At 60.8% G+C, this 18,774-nt stretch overlaps 6 protein-coding genes across 6 annotated transcripts; 4 read left to right on the plus strand and 2 right to left on the minus strand.

Moving 5' to 3' along the window:
* Positions 1-1,731: 1,731 nt before the first annotated feature.
* THITE_2106408 (glycosyltransferase family 2 protein) lies at positions 1,732-5,029 on the plus strand. The gene is made up of 3 exons (XM_003648627.1): positions 1,732-1,894; positions 1,967-4,483; positions 4,582-5,029. The coding sequence occupies exons 1-3, from the start codon at positions 1,823-1,825 to the stop codon at positions 4,717-4,719; spliced, it is 2,727 nt and encodes a 908-aa protein (XP_003648675.1). The 5' UTR covers positions 1,732-1,822; the 3' UTR covers positions 4,720-5,029.
* A 1,302-nt stretch (positions 5,030-6,331) lies between these two features.
* Positions 6,332-7,164, plus strand: THITE_2106411 (uncharacterized protein). Its single transcript, XM_003648628.1, has 3 exons — positions 6,332-6,469; positions 6,546-6,645; positions 6,709-7,164. Exons 1-3 carry the CDS (start codon positions 6,449-6,451, stop codon positions 7,149-7,151), a joined length of 564 nt encoding a protein of 187 aa, XP_003648676.1. The 5' UTR covers positions 6,332-6,448; the 3' UTR covers positions 7,152-7,164.
* A 749-nt stretch (positions 7,165-7,913) lies between these two features.
* THITE_2169158 (uncharacterized protein) lies at positions 7,914-11,470 on the plus strand. The gene is made up of 6 exons (XM_003648629.1): positions 7,914-8,303; positions 8,387-8,418; positions 8,518-8,796; positions 8,878-9,545; positions 9,629-10,086; positions 11,159-11,470. The coding sequence occupies exons 1-5, from the start codon at positions 8,093-8,095 to the stop codon at positions 9,654-9,656; spliced, it is 1,218 nt and encodes a 405-aa protein (XP_003648677.1). The 5' UTR covers positions 7,914-8,092; the 3' UTR covers positions 9,657-10,086; positions 11,159-11,470.
* Positions 11,471-12,484: 1,014 nt separating this feature from the next.
* Positions 12,485-14,414, plus strand: THITE_2106420 (uncharacterized protein). The gene is made up of 2 exons (XM_003648630.1): positions 12,485-13,043; positions 13,139-14,414. Exons 1-2 carry the CDS (start codon positions 12,592-12,594, stop codon positions 14,226-14,228), a joined length of 1,542 nt encoding a protein of 513 aa, XP_003648678.1. The 5' UTR covers positions 12,485-12,591; the 3' UTR covers positions 14,229-14,414.
* Positions 14,415-15,000: 586 nt separating this feature from the next.
* On the minus strand, positions 15,001-16,022 carry THITE_2148619 (uncharacterized protein; the record flags this gene model as incomplete). Its single annotated transcript, XM_003648631.1, has 2 exons — positions 15,204-16,022; positions 15,001-15,038 (listed from the first exon to the last, which is right to left on the minus strand). Exons 1-2 carry the CDS (start codon positions 15,910-15,912, stop codon positions 15,001-15,003), a joined length of 747 nt encoding a protein of 248 aa, XP_003648679.1. The 5' UTR covers positions 15,913-16,022.
* A 392-nt stretch (positions 16,023-16,414) lies between these two features.
* THITE_2106423 (uncharacterized protein) lies at positions 16,415-18,737 on the minus strand. Its single transcript, XM_003648632.1, has one exon. It carries the CDS (start codon positions 18,425-18,427, stop codon positions 16,718-16,720), a length of 1,710 nt encoding a protein of 569 aa, XP_003648680.1. The 5' UTR covers positions 18,428-18,737; the 3' UTR covers positions 16,415-16,717.
* Positions 18,738-18,774: the final 37 nt, after the last annotated feature.

The raw sequence follows: 18,774 nt of genomic DNA on the forward strand, positions 1-18,774 counted from the left end.
GCCAACGCACACCACCGACACCAGCCGGCAAGTTGGCGGCCGCAATCGTGTCTGGTTGGTGCAGGCCCACAAAAAAAATCGGATGAGCCCCTGTCTTAACCGTCCTATTCTATTTTTGGCGAGCTCATTCTCGTTCTCTGGGAGATCCGGAATGCTGGACCCCTGAGAGCGGGCTCTCGTAAGAAATGTCGACATCGTTTCGGAGTTGACATTCTTGACAATGCAGAAATGCAGAGAACATGGTAATCCTACGGTATGGAGCATTTCCTTTGCCTTTCGTGTCGAGGGCGGCGAGGAGCGGGATGCAACATTGTTCGTTATATGAGATGGTACCTTGTGTAGCTCAGTAGCTCCCTTGCCGCGCGCGTCGGCGGTCGTCGTGGTGTCCAAAGCGCGTCATGGCTGCCTGTTCTCGCAGGTCGCGGTGCTCAGAGCAAGGATTGGGGCAGGCTGGACGCCAAGATGCAGGTTTGCAGGCTTCTTCACAGCAGCCCAACCAACCTCGACCTCTCTCAGCAGAGACTCGATCACTGCCCGCGTTGCGTATTCTAGAACGGAGACTGATGGGTGTCGTTTCAGGGCTAGGATCACGTAGGTTCAGTCCAGATGACGCCGGGATATGCCTTTGGTCTTGGAAGAACTCGGAGTCTCTCCGCCCACACGCCCACAGGCCTGTAGAAGCTCCATGCCCGATTCCCTCTCTTGAAATGACAGCAGAGCGATCGGGCGGGTGTTCAGGGAGACTAACATTACACAGGAGTTAACAGCTTTGAACAGCCGCGTCGAGGATCCGTTGAACACACTGCAAGTGAATCGCACAGTGCCCATGGACTGCATGTGCGTGTGTTCAAGCAGAAGGGGACTCTACCCCTGGAGCAGACAGAACCAACCTACCTAAAACTGCAGGATGCATGCACGGATAGACACGAAGGAAGCAACAGCTAAGCGGAAATCGAACGAGAAGCAACAATACCTGAGAGCGAACAAAGAAGTTGCAGAGAACTCGGGTCTCAAAATCTAGGATTTTTATACCTTGATAGGCTCACCGCAAAGCAACCTGGAAGAACAAGCCAAGCCAGCGACATGCATAACATGTTGATCGCCCGACATGATGGAGACAAAGTGAAACCGTGAAACACTCCTGAAAGATGGCGGGCGGTCAGGGGACGCCGGCACTGGCAGGCTTGGCCGGGATACCACAGTTTTCTGTGCATTCGTGTAAGCTGGTAAGCTGGGCTGTGGGCTTGGAATCCGAGCCACTCGCGGTCGCGGCCATCCCTGGGTTAGCAGGGTAGCGTAGTGGAGCCTGGCTCGGCATCCCTGTCGCTCAGCCACAAGCCGGGCCGCCAACTTCATAATCCAGACAGGGCCGTCTCCTGAGCTTTTTGAAACCGAGTTTTTGGGGGAGCATCTTTTTCTTGGATTGAGTTCCAAGCAGCTCATCGTTGTGGTTGGCGATTTTACCAGCGAATCGTCAGCTGCTCTTCCCGCACCCCCCTTTCCGTGGCCCCTCTCCACGACGCTGCTGTTTGCTGTCACCCGCCTGACCGCCGTCGGCCTGGAATTTGGCGCTGGCTGAGAAACAACATCGGGCAGCTGACCCTTCTTCGAGCCCAGCCGTGCGAATTTCCCAGAGCATCTCCGAGCCTGCTTTTCCGTGCCTCTGGTGTCCTTAGGCCGACGAGAAACGCTTGCAAGGGCGGTTCCGATCGGGCACTGACAGTTGCGGCACTGTTACGATTTCTTCAGCGCCATAACGACTGGCTTGCTTGCTGTTGACCAACGATACCCTCGCTCGCACTGAGGCGAGTCCTTTGCAAACATGGCTTACCACGGCCGGGGAGATGGCTATGAGGGCCATCCGATGCAGGATCTCCCAACGCATCACGGCCAGGTGAGTTCAGCAAGCTGATTTGGGACCATTCGGTCCCCCAGGAGCGCAGGTGTTGACTCGGCGACTTCGCAGCACGACGACGATGCCCAAGCCGCACTTCTCAACCAGAACCAAGGGTACGACCAGGATCGCCTGGGCGCGCACACTCCGCCGGTCCGCCCCGTCTCGGCTTACAGTCTGACCGAGTCGTACGCCCCGGGTGCTACCACAACAAGGGCAGGAATCGGTGTCAGCCCGACTCCTCCTCCTCCCGGCCACGGCGAATATGCCGGTGCCCCGGGCTACTACCAGCCGCAGTTCTCGGCCGATCCGTCCTACAGGATGTCCTCCGTCGATTCAGACGAGAGCTGGCTGCGGCGACAGCAGCCCAACGCGGCGCCCAGCGGCGGCCTCAAGCGCTACGCGACGAGAAAGGTCAAGCTTGTCCAGGGCTCCGTCCTGAGCATCGACTATCCCGTCCCCAGCGCCATCAGGAACGCCGTGCAGCCGCGGTACCGCGACGAGGAGGGAAACAACGAGGAGTTCTTCAAGATGCGCTACACGGCTGCCACGTGCGATCCTAACGACTTCACTCTTAAGAACGGTTACGATCTGCGCCCCCGCATGTACAACCGGCATACCGAACTCCTCATCGCCATCACCTACTACAACGAAGACAAGGTCTTGCTGGCGAGAACGCTGCACGGCGTCATGCTGAACATCCGGGATATCGTGAACCTGAAGAAGTCGTCCTTCTGGAACCGTGGCGGGCCGGCCTGGCAGAAGATTGTCGTGTGCCTGGTGTTCGACGGTATCGAGAAGGCCGACAAGAACGTGCTCGACGTGCTGGCCACCATTGGCGTGTACCAGGACGGCGTGATCAAGAAGGACGTCGACGGAAAGGAGACGGTTGCCCACATCTTCGAGTACACGACCCAGCTCTCCGTCACCCCGAACCAGCAGCTCATCCGGCCGGTGGATGACAGCCCGTCGACGCTGCCCCCCGTGCAGTTCATTTTCTGCCTCAAGCAGAAGAACAGCAAGAAGATCAACTCGCATCGCTGGCTGTTCAATGCCTTCGGTCGTATCCTGAACCCCGAGGTCTGCATCCTGATCGATGCCGGCACCAAGCCGGGCCCCAAGTCTCTGCTCGCCCTGTGGGAGGGCTTCTACAACGACAAGGACCTCGGCGGCGCCTGCGGTGAGATCCATGCTATGCTAGGAAAAGGCGGCAAGAAGCTGCTTAACCCGCTGGTCGCCGTCCAGAATTTTGAGTACAAGATCTCCAACATTCTCGACAAGCCGCTCGAGAGCGCGTTCGGCTACGTTAGTGTCCTGCCCGGCGCTTTCTCGGCGTACCGCTTCCGAGCGATTATGGGTCGGCCTCTGGAGCAGTACTTCCACGGTGACCACACGCTGTCCAAGATCCTGGGCAAGAAGGGTATCGAGGGCATGAACATCTTCAAGAAGAACATGTTCTTGGCCGAGGACCGTATTCTCTGCTTCGAGCTGGTCGCCAAAGCGGGCCAGAAGTGGCATCTGAGCTACATCAAGGCCGCCAAGGGCGAGACGGATGTGCCGGAAGGCGCCCCCGAGTTCATCAGCCAGCGTCGTCGTTGGCTGAACGGTTCGTTCGCCGCCAGCTTGTACTCGCTCATGCACTTCGGGCGCATGTACAAGAGCGGCCACAACATTGTGCGCATGTTCTTCTTCCACATCCAGCTCATCTACAACGTCCTGAACGTCATCTTCACCTGGTTCTCGCTGTCCTCGTACTGGCTGACGACGAGCGTCATCATGGACCTCGTCGGCACGCCGGTGCCCGCCTCGAATACCTCGTCGGAACACCACGCCTGGCCGTTTGGTGACTCGGCGACGCCCTTCATCAACGCGGTCCTCCAGTACATCTACCTGGCGTTCGTCATCCTGCAGTTCATCCTGGCGCTGGGCAACCGGCCGAAGGGTTCAAAGTGGACCTACATCGTGTCGTACATCGTCTTCGCGGTCATCCAGGGCTACATCATCGTGCTTTCCACCTACCTCGTGGCACAAGCGTTCAGGACGCCGCTGGAGGACCAGATCAAGCTGGACTCGGCCTCGGACGCGCTCAAGTCTCTGTTCGGCGGCACCGGCGCGGCGGGTGTCATCCTGGTGGCGCTGATCACCATCTACGGTCTCTACTTCCTCGCCTCGTTCCTGTACCTCGACCCGTGGCACATGTTCCACTCGTTCCCGTACTACATGCTGCTCATGTCGACGTACATCAACATCCTGATGGTGTACGCGTTCAACAACTGGCACGACGTGTCGTGGGGCACCAAGGGCTCGGACAAGAACGACGCGCTGCCGTCGGCGCAGGTCACCAAGGGCGAGAAGGACGAGGTCGTGGTGGAGGAGATCGAGAAGCCGCAGGAGGATATCGACCAGATGTTCGAGCAGACGGTGCGCCGCGCGCTCGCGCCGTTCAAGGAGGAGGAGAAGCACGAGCCCAAGGACCTCGAGGACTCGTACAAGTCCTTCCGCACCATGCTCGTCGTCTCGTGGCTCTTCTCCAACTGCTTGCTTGCTGTTGTCATTACCAGCGACAACTTCAACTCGTTCGGCATCGGGGTAAGTAACATATTTCTTCGTCTGCGAAAAGCGTGGAGGGACCAAAAGAAGAACAGAACAACTGTGACTCGAAAGATGCTGACCAGTTTGCTCTCTAGCAAACCGCCACCGCACGCACGGCTTGGTTCTTCAAGTTCCTGCTGTTTGCCACCGCCGCCCTGTCCATCGTCCGCTTCATCGGCTTCCTGTGGTTCCTCGGCCGCACCGGCATCATGTGCTGCTTCGCCCGGCGCTAAACCAGCAAAGGGGGCAACTCTGGCTTCAGCTTCCGTTGCTCCGCTGTATATCAAGCATGGCCCAGTCCAGTTTGTCCGTCGGCGTCCTTTTCTTGTTCCCTTTTTGTTACGTTTTCCCGCGCTTTGGCCTCCGCTGTATGCGAGAGAGACCCGGTGAGGGTTTTCTTTGGTTCTGCCTTGTGCTTAGGAGGTGCTGTCTGAAGCGTCGTGGGAATATGTTCGTGTGTGAGAGGGACATAAAAACTTGGGCATTTTCGCTGGAGAGAGGCGTTGTTTTTTCCTAGCTACCTGCCTATCTAAATAGCGAGCTTGCCTGTCGGCTGTGGATCTCAGGGTTACAGGTTTTTCTTGCTGTTTTAGTAGATGACAGTTCTGAGGTTAGTAATGTGAGGTGTTTTACACAGTCTTGCCTCAACCTGCGACGGGAGCGGTGGTCTATGTGCTGGTTCCCAGCCACGGGGTAGGTAGGATGTTAGTCAGGGAGGACGGCCTCGATAGAAGGCCCCGTTCTGGATGTCTTGGGGCTTCGAGGGAAGGAGGAGTGAGAGAGACGGGGTGCACGATGTCCTTCCCAATGATGTCCATGGCTTATTGAGTGATCCCGAATGAACATATACGCCTTAATGCGCTAGGGGGTTGGCCAACTTATGTCGTCGCCTCCCGTTTTGCGGATAAGAGAGCGTCGATGAGCGCCAAGCCTGTATTGAACAAGGCAAAAGATCACGGATAAAATATAAAAAATTTAAAAAAAAATGTAGAAAAAAAAAGTAGAAAAAAAATGTAGAAAAATGTAGAAAGAAACGTAGAAAAAAATAGAAAAAATAGAAAAAAAATAGAAAAAAAGATAGAAAAAAAGATGAAAAAAAGACAGAAAAAAAAGAAAAAAAGATAAAAAAAAAAGAGAGAGAGAGAGAGAGAGAGAGAAAGAGAGAGAGAGAGATGAAGGTGGCGAAGAATAGAAGAAAAAAAAAAAAAAAAGAAAAAGAAAAAGAAGAATAGAAAAAGAAAAGAAAAGGAAAGAAGAAAAGGGAAAAGAGGACATCTTGGACATGCAAAATAGTCGCGGATACTATGCTGGCCACGCCCTTGGTGCGCTATCGTGTGTGTCAAACCGCGTTGTTGTTTCTGCTTCGGGAAGACTGTTTCCTGGACCGATGAATTAGGTCATTGTATGTCAGGTACTTCCGTACTCTGTGCACTGTGGGAGTTCCAGGTTGTTTGTGTTCCGGAGAACGGAGGTTGGACCCGACTTGCTGCGGAAGGCAGCCCCACCCCCGCTCAGACGGCGCTGAGCGGGGTGGCCTTGCTGCCTGCCTGCCCACTCGGCCTTGCCAACGATCTTGGCCCGTGACCTCAGTTGGGTTCCCTGCCGATATCGACCTGAACACCCGTTAGAAACCGACGATAAATTCTGCTGTTCACGTTCCTTTGTCTCCTGCACTTCCGGCAGAGCGGATATTCGCCTCCTTTTCCCCATCTTCAGTGAACGAACCATCCGAACTACGCAACGGGTGTGGTCTCCGCCGCAACCCACCGAATTTGACCCCCACACGACGCCCTGCTCCGCGCTGCAGCCCGACCCGACTGCCCCCGTGACACCAACTCTGCGGTTCCGCCTAGACAAGGAAACTGTTTGGCGAGACTTGCGCGGACCCCCGCAGCGGAGGGATCAGAAGAAGGAGAGAGATAGAGCACGGTTGCGACTTGCAGTCGGACACAAACCGCCAAGATGCTGAAAATATGGTCTATGGTATGTCCCCCCGCCCGCACTGGCCGAATAAGCCAGTGTATGCCGGGCGAAGAGCGGATTGCTGACTACGGAGCAGAAGAAGGAGCAGGAGAAGGCTGAGAACGCCGGGGAAGGCACGACGGCGCCAGCTCCCAAGAAGAAGAGAGTGACGGCGGCGCAATTACGGGTGCAGAGGGGTGCGTGTCTTGTCTCCTCTCCCCATCTTGACTGTGGCTAACCGCATCTTCCTTCCTCAACAGACCTCGCAGAGCTCTCGCTCGGCAACACAATGACGACCGAATTCCCGGACCCGGACAACATCCTCTCCTTCATCCTGTACATCGAGCCGGACGAGGGCATGTACAAGGGCGGGCGGTTCAGCTTCTCGTTCAACGTGACGCCGGCGTTCCCGCACGAGCCGCCCAAGGTGCTGTGCCGCGAGAAGATCTACCACCCCAACATCGATACCGAGGGCAAAGTGTGCCTGAACATCCTGCGCGAGGACTGGAAGCCGGTGCTGAACCTGAACGCCGTCATCGTCGGCCTGCAGTTCCTGTTCCTGGAGCCCAACGCGAGCGATCCGCTCAACAAGGAGGCTGCCGACGACCTGAGAAACAATAGGGATGGCTTCAAGCGGAACGTCAGGCAGGCCATGGCCGGGGGCACCGTCCGCGGGGAGACATACCAGAGGGTGCTGGTGTAGGAACCCGAGCCGGTCTCTTTCGCGGTCTATCGACGAGGCGTGACGGACGGGTGGTGGAACATGGTGGTTCGCAGTAGGTGTGAACCGACGAGGGTGGAACTAGATATTTGATACCTGCTACAGGCTTGGGGACGGTGAGGTGGGAGCATGGTGGAATGGAAGGGTGGTGGCAGTTGTGGCATGGGCATGGGCAGGGGCATGACGGAGACGGACCAGCTACCTAGACACGAGCACTTGCGGCGTTGGCGATTACTTGATTGCGGATACAGACGACAACTACGAATTCCCCGACCTGGGCGTCTTGCAGTGTCACCCTGGCCGTGCGACTGTGTGTTCCGCTCTACTGCGGGAGGAGCCGTCCCGGCCTTGCTCTTGTTTTTTTCCTGGGCGGACCTGGCAGTGCAATGGGTTCGTCTGGTGCAGGAAGGGAAGACAGCCCGCAGCTGGAAGCCACCAGTGCCTGCGGAAGCCATTGGTGAGTCAACATCAGGCAGGATGTCCGGGTAACCCACCTCCCTCCCATGGTAACTATGGGTATGGGCCACCTTAACTCCGGCGCAGCATGCGTCAACGAACCCCAGTGCCAAGACCAGGTGTTGTGTTGTTGCCCGTTACCCTGCCGCCCCGGATTCACTCCAACCATCCAATAGGAAGCGAGAGCAAGAGCGATCAGGCCCCACCAAGCGGACCCACAGCCCAGCCTTCAGGGCCCCGAAGTCGGTCAAGAGCTGGCCTGGCACTTCCGGAAAGCCAGCACAAACCAAAAAAATCTGACTCGCAAGCTCCGATCAGTGCAGCGGAACGGAAACGGAGAACAGCATTGGGCGCCTCATAAAAGCTACTCGGCACCCTTCCGGACCTTGACCTTCGTTCCCCATACCCGTATATCCCAACCGAACCCCCCCATTCCGGCCCATCTCCACTCCCGATTCCCCAATACCATGGCCTCCCGCAGCTTCTCCAAGGCTCTGCGCTCCCCATTGGCGCGCCAATTGGCGTCGCCCGCCGTCCAGCGCCGCACGTTCGTCGCTGCCGCCGGCCTGGTGCGCGCCTCGGCCGTCGCTGCTTCCCGCGTTGCCGCTGCGCCGGCCCAGCAGCAGGTGCGCGGTGTCAAGACCATCGACTTTGCTGGCTCAAAGGAGGAGGTCTACGGTGGGTTACGCCCGGATGGATTATCTGGTTGGGCGGTCGAGTGAGCGTTGAGGTTGCTGATGATGGGTGTCGCTGCCTTGCAGAGCGTGCCGACTGGCCGAATGAGAAGCTCCTGGTGAGTCACACCTGACTACCTCCTATCTACTTTACCTGTCCATGCATGGAATGGGCTGTGAGGGGGAGGGATTTGTGTGCTAATAGTGTTCTGCCACAGGAGTACTTCAAGAACGACACCCTCGCCCTCATTGGCTATGGCTCGCAGGGCCACGGCCAGGGCCTCAACCTCCGCGACAACGGCCTCAACGTCATCATCGGCGTGCGCAAGAACGGCAAGTCGTGGCAGGATGCCATCCAGGACGGCTGGGTTCCCGGCAAGAACCTCTTCGAGGTCGACGAGGCCATCTCCAAGGGCACCATCATCATGAACCTGCTCAGCGATGCCGCTCAGAGCGAGACGTGGCCTGCCATCAAGCCCCAGATCACTAAGGGCAAGGTATGTGACGGCGGGGGGAAAGCAGGGACAGTCCCTGGTGGGGAGAACAAGTTATCGCCGTGCTGACAGAGGGGATGCTAGACGCTCTACTTCTCGCACGGCTTTTCGCCCGTGTTCAAGGACCTCACCAAGGTCGACGTCCCCAAGGACGTTGATGTGATTCTCGTCGCGCCCAAGGGCTCCGGCCGCACGGTGCGCTCGCTCTTCCGCGAGGGCCGCGGCATCAACTCGTCGTTCGCCGTCTACCAGGACGTGACGGGCAAGGCCAAGGAGAAGGCCATCGCCATGGGCGTCGCCATCGGCTCGGGCTACCTGTACGAGACGACGTTCGAGAAGGAGGTGTACTCGGACCTGTACGGCGAACGCGGTTGCCTGATGGGCGGCATCCACGGCATGTTCCTGGCGCAGTACGAGGTGCTGCGCGAGCGCGGCCACAGCCCGAGCGAGGCCTTCAACGAGACGGTCGAGGAGGCCACGCAGTCGCTGTATCCGCTCATCGGCGCCAACGGCATGGACTGGATGTTCGAGGCCTGCTCGACCACGGCGCGGCGCGGCGCCATCGACTGGACGCCCCGCTTCAAGGAGGCGCTCAAGCCCGTGTTCAACCAGCTGTACGACTCGGTCAAGAGCGGCGAGGAGACCAAGCGCTCGCTCGAGTACAACTCGCAGCCCGACTACCGCGAGAAGTTCGAGGCTGAGATGGACGAGATCCGCAACCTGGAGATCTGGCGGGCGGGCAAGGCCGTTCGGTGAGTAGATTTAGTTGCCTTGCCTTTCAGTTTTGTTTTTTCCCCTTTTTTTCCCTCCACTCATACTGACTTGCGTAAAACAGTGCCCTGCGCCCCGAGAACCAGAAGTAAGCTGCTGTCGTCGTCAGCGGCAGCGACAGCGGCGGGGAATGTTGATTTCTTGCGCGGGAGACGGGTCGATACTCTGGCTTATGGGACGGTTGGGGCTGTCGCCCTGGCTCGGACGGGATACCTCGGGCAACGGGAATCAAAAGCGCTTGATTCGCACTGCACATTTGTTTAATCATTGGGCGTCAGCTGTAACCTGTACATATTCTTTCTAGCTGATTGATTGGTGGCTGGCCGGGATTTGATTTGCTTTCTGAGCGCGCACCTCATACTCTTTCCCTCCATCCCTTCTCTCTATCTCTCCCTCTTTCGCCCTCTCGTCTATTCCCGAAACAAGTCACCCAGCATCTCGAGACTCACATTCCCCCCGCTAAACACCACCCCGAGATCCCACCCTTCCTCCCCCCCTTCCCTCTCCACCAGCTCCCGAAAGGCCTCGTTGTACAGCGCCACCGCCAACCCCACCACCGCGCTCGGCTCCACCACGATCTTCATCCGCTCGTACACAAGCCTCATGGCGCGCACGATCTCGGCCTCGCCGACGCTGTACATGCCGCGTACCAGCCGCCGCTCGTAGATCACGCTCCAGGGGATCTCGCCGACGGGCGTGCGCAAGCCGTCCGCCACGGTCGCGCTCGACACCGCCTCCACCCGCCGCCCGGCCGCGAACCCGCGCGCCCCGTCGTCCGCCCCCTCGAACGACGGCTCCGCCCCGAACACACGGATCCCCGTCCCCTCGCACGCCAGCGCCGTGCCTGACAGCAGCCCGCCCCCGCCGCAGGGGGTGATGATTGCTGCCAGGCGGGTGGTGGGGGGTAGTTGGGATTGTAACTCCAGCGCGGCTGTGCCCTGGCCCAGGATTATGTCGGGGTGGTTGTAGGGAGGGATCAGGCGCGCGCCGGTCGCGGCGATGATCTTCGCTGTGGTGGCCTCGCGCTCGGGCGCGGTCGGGCCGGAGAAGGTGATGTGCGGCGTGTGCGTGCGGGTGGCGGCAATCTTGGCGGGCGACGAGTTGGACGGCATGACGATGTGGCTTGGGATGGAGGACACGCGGGCCGCGTAGGAGAGCGCTTGCGCGTGGTTGCCTAGTGGTGGGGGAGGTGGAGGTTTTGAGTGTGTGTAAGAGTGAGTTTCGCTGGGGGATCGAGGGGAGGAGAGAGAGAATCTGGCGAGTTCGTATGTGAGGGAGGGGGGGAGGGAACAACTCAGACTCACCTGAGCTGTGCGTCACGACGCCCCGCTCGCGGCCGCCGCCCTCGGCCCAGCCGGGCTCCTGCTTCAGGCGCTCGATGGCGTGGAAGGCGCCGCGGGCCTTGAAGGCGCCGATCTTCTGGAAGTTCTCGCACTTGAACCAGAAGCGGATGACGGGCCGGGCGGGGGTGCGGCCGGCCCACTCGGTGCCGGCCAGCTCGGCGGGCGTCCGCGGCGTCGAGGCCAGCTGGTCGAGCGTCGTGCAGGTCAGCACGGGCGTCTTGTGGATGTACGGCTCGATCAGCTTGAGCGCGGCCTCCACCGACGCGCGGGTGAGCGGCGGCGCCGTGGTCGGGTCGGCCATCTTGCGGTGCGGTGCGGTGCGGCGGATGCAAGTTCCGGTTCGGAGCGTTGGAGAAAATCGGTGTTGCCGGTGCGGGATCGGATCGGGGGGGGGTTCTGACTCGTACGAGATGTCCGGTGTGGGGTCACCAAGGCCTTCGAGCCCGGTAACGGCGAGGCACGGCGGGGGATGGGCTCAAATATGTACGGGGATGTCCACAGTAACTCGAGTGGATTTGGCCCGGATCCATCTTTCTGGAGAAATCCACTACTGCGTAACACCCAAGTGGACTGCCTGCTGCTCTGAGGGGCATTCCCCCGGTGGATCACGCAACGATAACGGAAGGCGACATGGCAGCGAACCTGGAATATCCCAACTGTGTACGGTGATGAGGGTGGCCTCCGTAAGAGGCGAGACGAAGAGGAAATCAACTCCAGCATGCAGAAGTGCGTGACGATATGGATGTTACGGCTTAACCAGGTCGAGAATCACGTCTTGACCCGGTTATGCAGTCATTCATTGGTCTCGCATCGTGTAGGTGGTGAGTGAGCTTTGATTCGGTATGTTCTGCGCTAGAGCTGGCGGGGAAAGAACTCCGTTCTTCACTGGCCTCCAACATTGGAGATAGCTGAGACGGACCGTCACGCAACGGTGACCATTTCGCGCCGGTAGCCCCGATGCTAACGGCCGGAATTGGTCCGGCCGTTTTGGCCGTGTGGGCAGCGCTTCGACTGCCGAGAGGCCGGCTGAGGCCGGCTAAGGTCGGAGAGAAGTGGAGCTCCCAGATTCCATTACATACTCGAGTGCGCCCACCCTCCCTCACACCGTGCTCGGACAGATAGATCCAGGCGAGCCAGGAGGACAGAAGACGCGGCAACGATGGTGAAGATGAGCAGTATCCGAGATAAGTTGGCGGTAGCATGGCCGTCTCATCTCACGATGTTTCATCCGATCCATCTCCGTCACCGGGACGGACATTGAAATGACGTCCGGGGTGCTGGTGTCTGGCGCTGGCCTTTGGTATCGTTCCCAGCAACGCTGGCCTCCCTTTGTTGTGGAAGGACAGCGATTCTCCCTTCGGATTCAGCGAAATTCGAATCTGGGCCATGTGCCTCGCTCGCCCGATGCCATGACAAAGAGAAATTCCTCGCCGAGGGACTTGCTTGAGGCACGACAGTCAACTGGCTGACGGTGCCAGGGGCGACTGGGTCAGAGGCCGGAATAGATTCCGGCCACCGTCTATATAGATGGGCGTCTCGAACAGCCACCCATGGTGGTCGCTGCTCAACAGACGGAAGTCACACCCCGAGGCGAACACATCCGCAACGCAACAACAACAACAACCATCCATCCCCAAACTCTAACCCACAACCACTCGAGCTCACCATTGTCACTGCTGCCGCCATGGGCTCCCTCGAAGACATCGTACCGCGCTTCACCATCCTGGACGACACCCGTCCAGACGACATGTCGCTCCCGGCCTTCATGGTCTCCACCACGCGCGGCTTCCTCCCTCGCATGGACCCCATCGTGTCCCTGCCTCCCGAGTTCGACCCGCTCGAGTCAATCCTCCAGCGCATGCCCGTCAAGACGCTGTCTGGGGAGCCGGGCCTGCTCGCCCAGGGCAAGCTGGGCGACGCCGTGACCACGGAGCTGCCGGACCTGACCGACCAGGTCGAGAAGTACAAGGACAACTTACCCCTAATGAACGCCCTGTACCGGGACTACTCCTTCCTTGCGTCCGCCTACCTCCTGGAGCCCTGCCACGAGCGGTTCATGAGGGGTGAGGAGTACGGCCTGGCGAGGGACGTGCTGCCGGCGAACGTTGCACGGCCGATAGCCAAGTGTGCTGCCCTGTACGCTCTTTTCTTTCTCCTCTTTCACCCTCTTCACCAGTTCTTTACCCTCCCCCCTTCTCTACGAAAGACAGAGCCTAACACACCCTTCCCAGCTGTGGCTTCAAGCCCTTCATGGAGTACGCCGGCTCGTACGCGCTCTTCAACTACCGCCTCGTCGACCCGGCGCAGGGGCTCGCTTCGGATAACCTGCGCCTGATCCGCGCCTTCGAGCACGGCCTCGACCCTTCCTCGTCCGAAGCCGGCTTCGTGCTCGTGCACATCGAGATGGTCAAGCACTCGGGCGCGCTCGTCCAAGGCGCCGTCGCCTGTCTCGACGCCTGCGCCGCCCGCCACAATACCAGCACCACCAGCACCACCAGCACCACCAGCACCACCAGCACCACCAGCACCACCAGCACCACCCCGCGAGAGGACCTGAACGCCGGCCTGACTACAGTCCTCGCCGCCCTGCGCCGCATCAACGCCACGATGGAGACCATGTGGAAGCGCTCGCGCCCGGAGCGCTACACCTCGTTCCGCACCTTCATCTTCGGCATCACGTCGCAGAGCATGTTCCCGCGGGGCGTGACGTACGCGGGCGTGCCCGAGCTGGGCGACCGGCCGGTGGCGTTCCGCGGCGAGAGCGGCGCCAACGACTCGATGGTGCCTCTCGTCGACAACCTGCTCGCCGTGCCCATGCCGGACACGCCGCTGATCGAGATCCTGCGCGACTTCCGCAGCTACCGGCCCGGCGAGCACCGCCGCTTCCTCGAGTGGGTGAAGGAGGCGGGCGAGAAGGGCGGGTTGAAGGATTGGGCTTTGGGGTTGGGGCCGGAGAAGGAAGAGGAAAAGGAGGAGGAGGATGAGGGCTTGCTCAGGGAAACCAGGGCGCTGTGGATCCGCGTGCTGGACCAGATCCGCGACTTCCGGTGGCGGCACTGGTGCTTCGCGCGCGAGTATATCATCAAGCGGACGAGCCACCCGACGGCGACGGGCGGCAGCCCGATCGTGACCTGGCTGCCGAACCAGCTAGGGGCCGTGATGGACGAGATGGTGCGGCTGCACGACGCCGTCGGCGGCAGCAGCGGCGGTCTCGGGGCGGAGGTGGCGGCCATCATGGACCTGGTCGGGCGGCAGCGCGAGATGCTGCGCAAGGAGGTGCGCAAGTTCTGCCAGGAGCGCGGCGTCGAGGCGGATGTGTAGATTGGAAATTAAGCTACCACCGTGATGGTTCCCTGAGGGGACGTCTCTATCTCTAGATATATGCTGGTTAAACCACACCTTACTCCGACAGTATGCCACAGCCAGATAATGCTACACGTTTCTCGCACAAAAAATTGAATGCCCACCGCTCATGCAAAAACAGACAACCCTCCCACCGCCCCTACCACCATGCCCACGACCAAACCCATCCTCACCGCACTCCCCCTCGCACTCCTATTCTCCCCAGGCAACCCCTTCGCCACACTGGCCGTGGCCCCAGCCACGCCGGAGAAACAGCTCACCGAGCCGCACGCATACCCGCTCGGACAGCACCCGTCTCCGCCGTCCCCGCAAAGAAACCACCCGGCCGCACACCCCGCAGCAGTACTACTACCACCGCCATCACCAGCAGCACCAGCCGTCGCCGCAACAGGCACGACAACAGTCACCCCGTTCGCGACCGCCACCGTCGTGGACGACGACGGCCCCGCCGCCGGCGGGGGGCACGACGCGGCCGCGCAGTCGCGCCCCACCGCGCAGCACCCGCCGTTGGTCGGGTAGACCGCCTGGCACGGGTAGTACCCCGTCGGGCAGTACGTTGCTGCCGGTGTATTGCTGCCACTGGCCGTGGCGGTGGACGCGGAGGGGGATGTAGGTTCGGAGGTTGGGCGGAGGGGCGGGGCGGGTTCGCCGCTCGCGGTTTGGGTTTGGGTCACTGTGGAGGTGCGTATGGATGGTAGGGAGGTCGAGGGTGTGATGGTGATTGTTACGGTCACGAGGACTGTGGAGGGGGTCGGGAGCGGGATGGTGCTTGTTGAGGTTGTCGTGAGGGTTATGACGGTTGGGGGTGGAGGGGAGGAGGTGGTGGTGGTGGAGGATGAGCGGACGCCTGGCCAGGGAAAAAGAGGGAGATACGTTAGTAAAGTAAAAGGGGGGAACGGGGGGGAGGGGGAAGGGGGTTGAGGCCAGACTTACACCCCACGCCCTGGCACACGAACCCGGGGATGCAGCAGCCGCCGCCGAGCTCGCTCGCGCAGGCGGTGCTGCCGTCGGCGCAGCCCGAGACGCCGCCGCCGCAGGTCGCGCCCGCCGGGCAGCACCCCACCGGGCCGAGCCCCGTGTCGGCCACCTGCACGCAGGTCTCGCCCGCGCCGCAGCAGCTGTTGGGGTACCCGATCGAGGCGCAGCTGCTGGTGCCGCTCGGGCAGGCCCACTGGCGCCTCTCGAGGAAGGCGACCGCCGACGCCGCGCGCCGGAAGAGGTCCCATGCTGCTGATGGCGGTGGGGGTGGTTGTGGCGGCGGCGGCCGAGGTATTTGCTCTGCGTCGGCGTCGTCGACGAACTCGGGCCCGGAGAGGAGGGCGAATGGCGGGCGCAGCGGTAGCTCGCTCGATGCGTTGCCTGCTAGCCGGCGGGCGTCGTCGGCGTCGAGGGCGGTTCGCGCGGCTCGTGCCACGAGCGGCTTGCGTGGTGGCGGCGGTGGTAGTGGGGGTGCTGGAGCGAAAGCGGCGTTCTCGGGAAAGGCGCAGTACTCGTGGTAGAACTTGGCACCAGGGTCGGGCGGCATCTTGCGGATGGCCGTCGGGTGGAGGTATTGCTGGGCCTGCGACTCAGCCTGGGCCTGCGCCCGGGCTTCGATTTGTGCGGCGAGGAGCAGCCATAGTGAGTGTGGTAGCGGACGCATGTCGAGGTGGAGGGTGCAGTTGAGGCCCAGCACTGGGCGGGAGAGAGAGCTCGCAGGTCAGGACGACAGTGAGGTTAGGTTGGGTTCGCAAATAAATTGAAGCTTCGAAGCGTTCAAAGGCTGGATGCCTGAATGCGGTGTTAGTGAGGCACGAGTTTGACAGCGCTGGGTTGACCTGAGTCTGAGATTACCTGCCCTCCGAGTCTCAGATCGGGACTGCCAGCTCAGTTGGAGGAGCTGGGATTGTTGACATCTGGTTGCGTCGTCGATGGTGGGACAACAACGATTGCTTGGCGGGCCGCAGACCCTGGTTTAGTGAATGCACTATTCCGCAGTGTGGTTAGCACGCAGCGCTGGGGGCTAAGTCAGGGAGGACTGAGAGAGGCTTGGAACGAACTAACTGAAATCCCTTTTCTTCCCATTTTGAAGAAAGAGGAAGAAAAGGAAAACTCTCGATTGTCTCCCACAGTAGCTTACTACTGTGTATTCTACTTGGCAAGGAGTTCCAATGCTCGGAACCTATGGATCCAGCGTCAAAAACGTGGCAGCGGCTCACCCCTGTCAGACCCTGCATATCGTACTGTACAGAATACGGAATACACACCACAGTACAGATCCGTACGCCGCGTGGAGCTCACAACGGGCTGCGAACCGAGTATTATGTTTACATTCACCCCCTGAAGTTACATCACGACATGTACCGCAGTATAAGGGTATCCTATCATACATCTACACCAACTCCGTCTATCCAAACTGTATCCGCCCGCATACTTGTACAGTATTCATACAAACAGCCCCTGACTAGTTACCACAAACTCTGCTTCGCCGTGCCCTCGGCGACCGCCAGCTCCCGCGCCCGCGCGGTGCCCTTCAGAAAGGCCGAGCACAGCAGCCCCGCCGCCACGCTGACATTCAAGCTGTCCACGGCCGCCGATGCGGACATGTTGGGGATGTTCACCTCGTAGTCGGCCTTCTGGACGACGAACCTGCTCAGCCCCTCGCCCTCGTTGCCCAGCAGCAGCACGCAGGGCTCCCTGCGGAGCGGGTCCGCCTCCTCGATGTCCCGCAGATCCACGTTCCGCCTCTGCTTGGCGCCGCGCGGGGGGGCCTCGGCCACGGCGGCGTAGACGGTCCAGCCGTTGGCGCGCGACGCGCCTATGAAGTCGGGCAGCGACGCGATGCTGAACAGCGGCAGGGTCTCGGCGGCGCCCGCCGACGCCTTGAGCGCGACCGGCGTCAGCGTCGCGGACCCCCGCCGCGTGATGCCCACCGCCGCGGCGCCCAGGAAGGCCACCGTGCGCAGGATCGCGCCCAGGTTGCCCGGGTCGAGCACGCGGTCGAGCACGACGACCAGCGGCCGGTGCGTCGCCGCCGGCGCCGGGAAGAAGTCGGGCCTGCCGTTGATGGCCGCCTCCTCGGCCGACTGGTGGCCCAGCTCGACCCGGTAGCCCGGCCTGGCCGCGTAGTCGTCCGGCCCCGGGCCGAGCGCGGTCACGGGTGGCTGCGGCAGCGGCGACGCCTCGAGCACGAAGCCGTTGTGCGGCCGCGACGAGGCCATCTTGTCCATCAGCCGCGCGCCGTCTTCGCCCATGATGGTGACGGGGACGCCCCGGCGCTTGGCGAGCCCCTGGATGAGCGCGTCGTCCGAGGCGTTCTGGCGGTTGGCGCCGCCGTAGATGTAGAGCTTGTAGAGCTTGCGGCGCGACGCGCGCAGCGCGGCCTCGACCACGGCCTTGCCGTAGAGGAATTGCGACGCGGCCGTGGTGTAAGGGATCGAGAGCGGCTCGCGGTCTTTTGTGTGCTGGCTCGGGCTGCTGCTCCTCGGCGCGGAGGCGCCCCTGTCTCTGCGGGAAGCGCCTCTGTCTGCTCGGAAGGAGTCCGCGTCCCTGCTGGGCGGTGCCCGCTCCACACGGGCGGCGCTGTCGGCGGCTCGGCTGGAGACACCGCTGGTGCTTGTGCGTCTCAGTTCGGCAGCCACGTCCTTGACATCTTCGGTATCTCCGCCCCGTGCGCTATCGCGCGCTCGTAGGCGCGAGAGGATGGTCCGGCGCGGCCTGTCCGCCAAGTCCGGCCGTGGCCCGGTGGGCTGAAAAGGCGAGTCTGGGGATTCGCCATGGGCCTTCGCCAGCAGCAGGGTCTTCAGCTCCTCGTGCAACTTCTTCGCCTTCAGCTGGTACACCGAGGGGCCCCGGGGCTTTGGCTTGGCCTTGTCTGGGTACTCGGTGATGTCCTTCTTGCCCTTGCGGATCTTGTAGGTCGGCCTCTCCCTGGCCAATTGCTCTCTGGCTTTCTGCCTCTCAGCGTATGTCATCCGCTTTGCGCCGCCTTCTGCCAGACTGCTGAGCTTGTCGGCCCGAGGTCCTTGTGGCCGCGCCTTCTCGGACTCGACCAGGCCCTTGTGGATGGCGGACAGCGAGACATATCTTGATGAGACGACGGCGGTGAGTGACACTCGAGTAACTGAGCCGGCCAGCAGTGACGGTCTCGCCGCTCTGCAGGCCAGGGATAATGTCATGCTGCCAGAGGCCCCCTTGAGGCAGAGGCTGCCCTGGTCGCAGGTTGCCGAGGCGTTGACAGCACCTCTGCTGTGTCGATGGTAGTGGCCGTTGTGCGATGTCAGGCGATCTGTGTGGGGTGCGGGTGCGTTGCAGGTGAAGTACGCAAATGTCTACAAGATTTGTATGTAAGGATAGGACACCAGCTGTTGTGAGTGAAATTGCCGGAATCAGTCGAGTTCAACTTTCAAGCCGCCATCATTTTTGAGATGCGATTCTTGACCTTCCAGCAGCCGCAGCATTGAACACAGCACACAACCGATCCCCTGCAACTTTCAGAAAAAAGTTTCCAGGGCTGTGGTAGAGT

Source organism: Thermothielavioides terrestris, chromosome 1, assembly GCF_000226115.1.
Source record: "Thermothielavioides terrestris NRRL 8126 chromosome 1, complete sequence".
NCBI lineage: Eukaryota > Fungi > Ascomycota > Sordariomycetes > Sordariales > Chaetomiaceae > Thermothielavioides > Thermothielavioides terrestris.

Excerpts from the sequence above, each read along its gene's own strand:
- THITE_2106408 (XM_003648627.1), top strand. The coding sequence starts at position 1,823 with ATGGCTTACCACGGCCGGGGAGATGGCTATGAGGGCCATCCGATGCAG. Across the intron at positions 1,895-1,966 it reads TCCCAACGCATCACGGCCAG|CACGACGACGATGCCCAAGC; the intron begins GTGAGTTCAGCA and ends GCGACTTCGCAG. Across the intron at positions 4,484-4,581 it reads TCAACTCGTTCGGCATCGGG|CAAACCGCCACCGCACGCAC; the intron begins GTAAGTAACATA and ends TTTGCTCTCTAG.
- THITE_2106411 (XM_003648628.1), top strand. The coding sequence starts at position 6,449 with ATGCTGAAAATATGGTCTATG. Across the intron at positions 6,470-6,545 it reads TGCTGAAAATATGGTCTATG|AAGAAGGAGCAGGAGAAGGC; the intron begins GTATGTCCCCCC and ends ACTACGGAGCAG. Across the intron at positions 6,646-6,708 it reads GCAATTACGGGTGCAGAGGG|ACCTCGCAGAGCTCTCGCTC; the intron begins GTGCGTGTCTTG and ends CTTCCTCAACAG.
- THITE_2169158 (XM_003648629.1), top strand. The coding sequence starts at position 8,093 with ATGGCCTCCCGCAGCTTCTCCAAGGCTCTGCGCTCCCCATTGGCGCGC. Across the intron at positions 8,419-8,517 it reads GGCCGAATGAGAAGCTCCTG|GAGTACTTCAAGAACGACAC; the intron begins GTGAGTCACACC and ends GTTCTGCCACAG. Across the intron at positions 8,797-8,877 it reads CCCAGATCACTAAGGGCAAG|ACGCTCTACTTCTCGCACGG; the intron begins GTATGTGACGGC and ends AGGGGATGCTAG.
- THITE_2106420 (XM_003648630.1), top strand. The coding sequence starts at position 12,592 with ATGGGCTCCCTCGAAGACATCGTACCGCGCTTCACCATCCTGGACGAC. Across the intron at positions 13,044-13,138 it reads ATAGCCAAGTGTGCTGCCCT|CTGTGGCTTCAAGCCCTTCA; the intron begins GTACGCTCTTTT and ends CACCCTTCCCAG.
- THITE_2106423 (XM_003648632.1), bottom strand. The coding sequence starts at position 18,427 with ATGACATTATCCCTGGCCTGCAGAGCGGCGAGACCGTCACTGCTGGCC.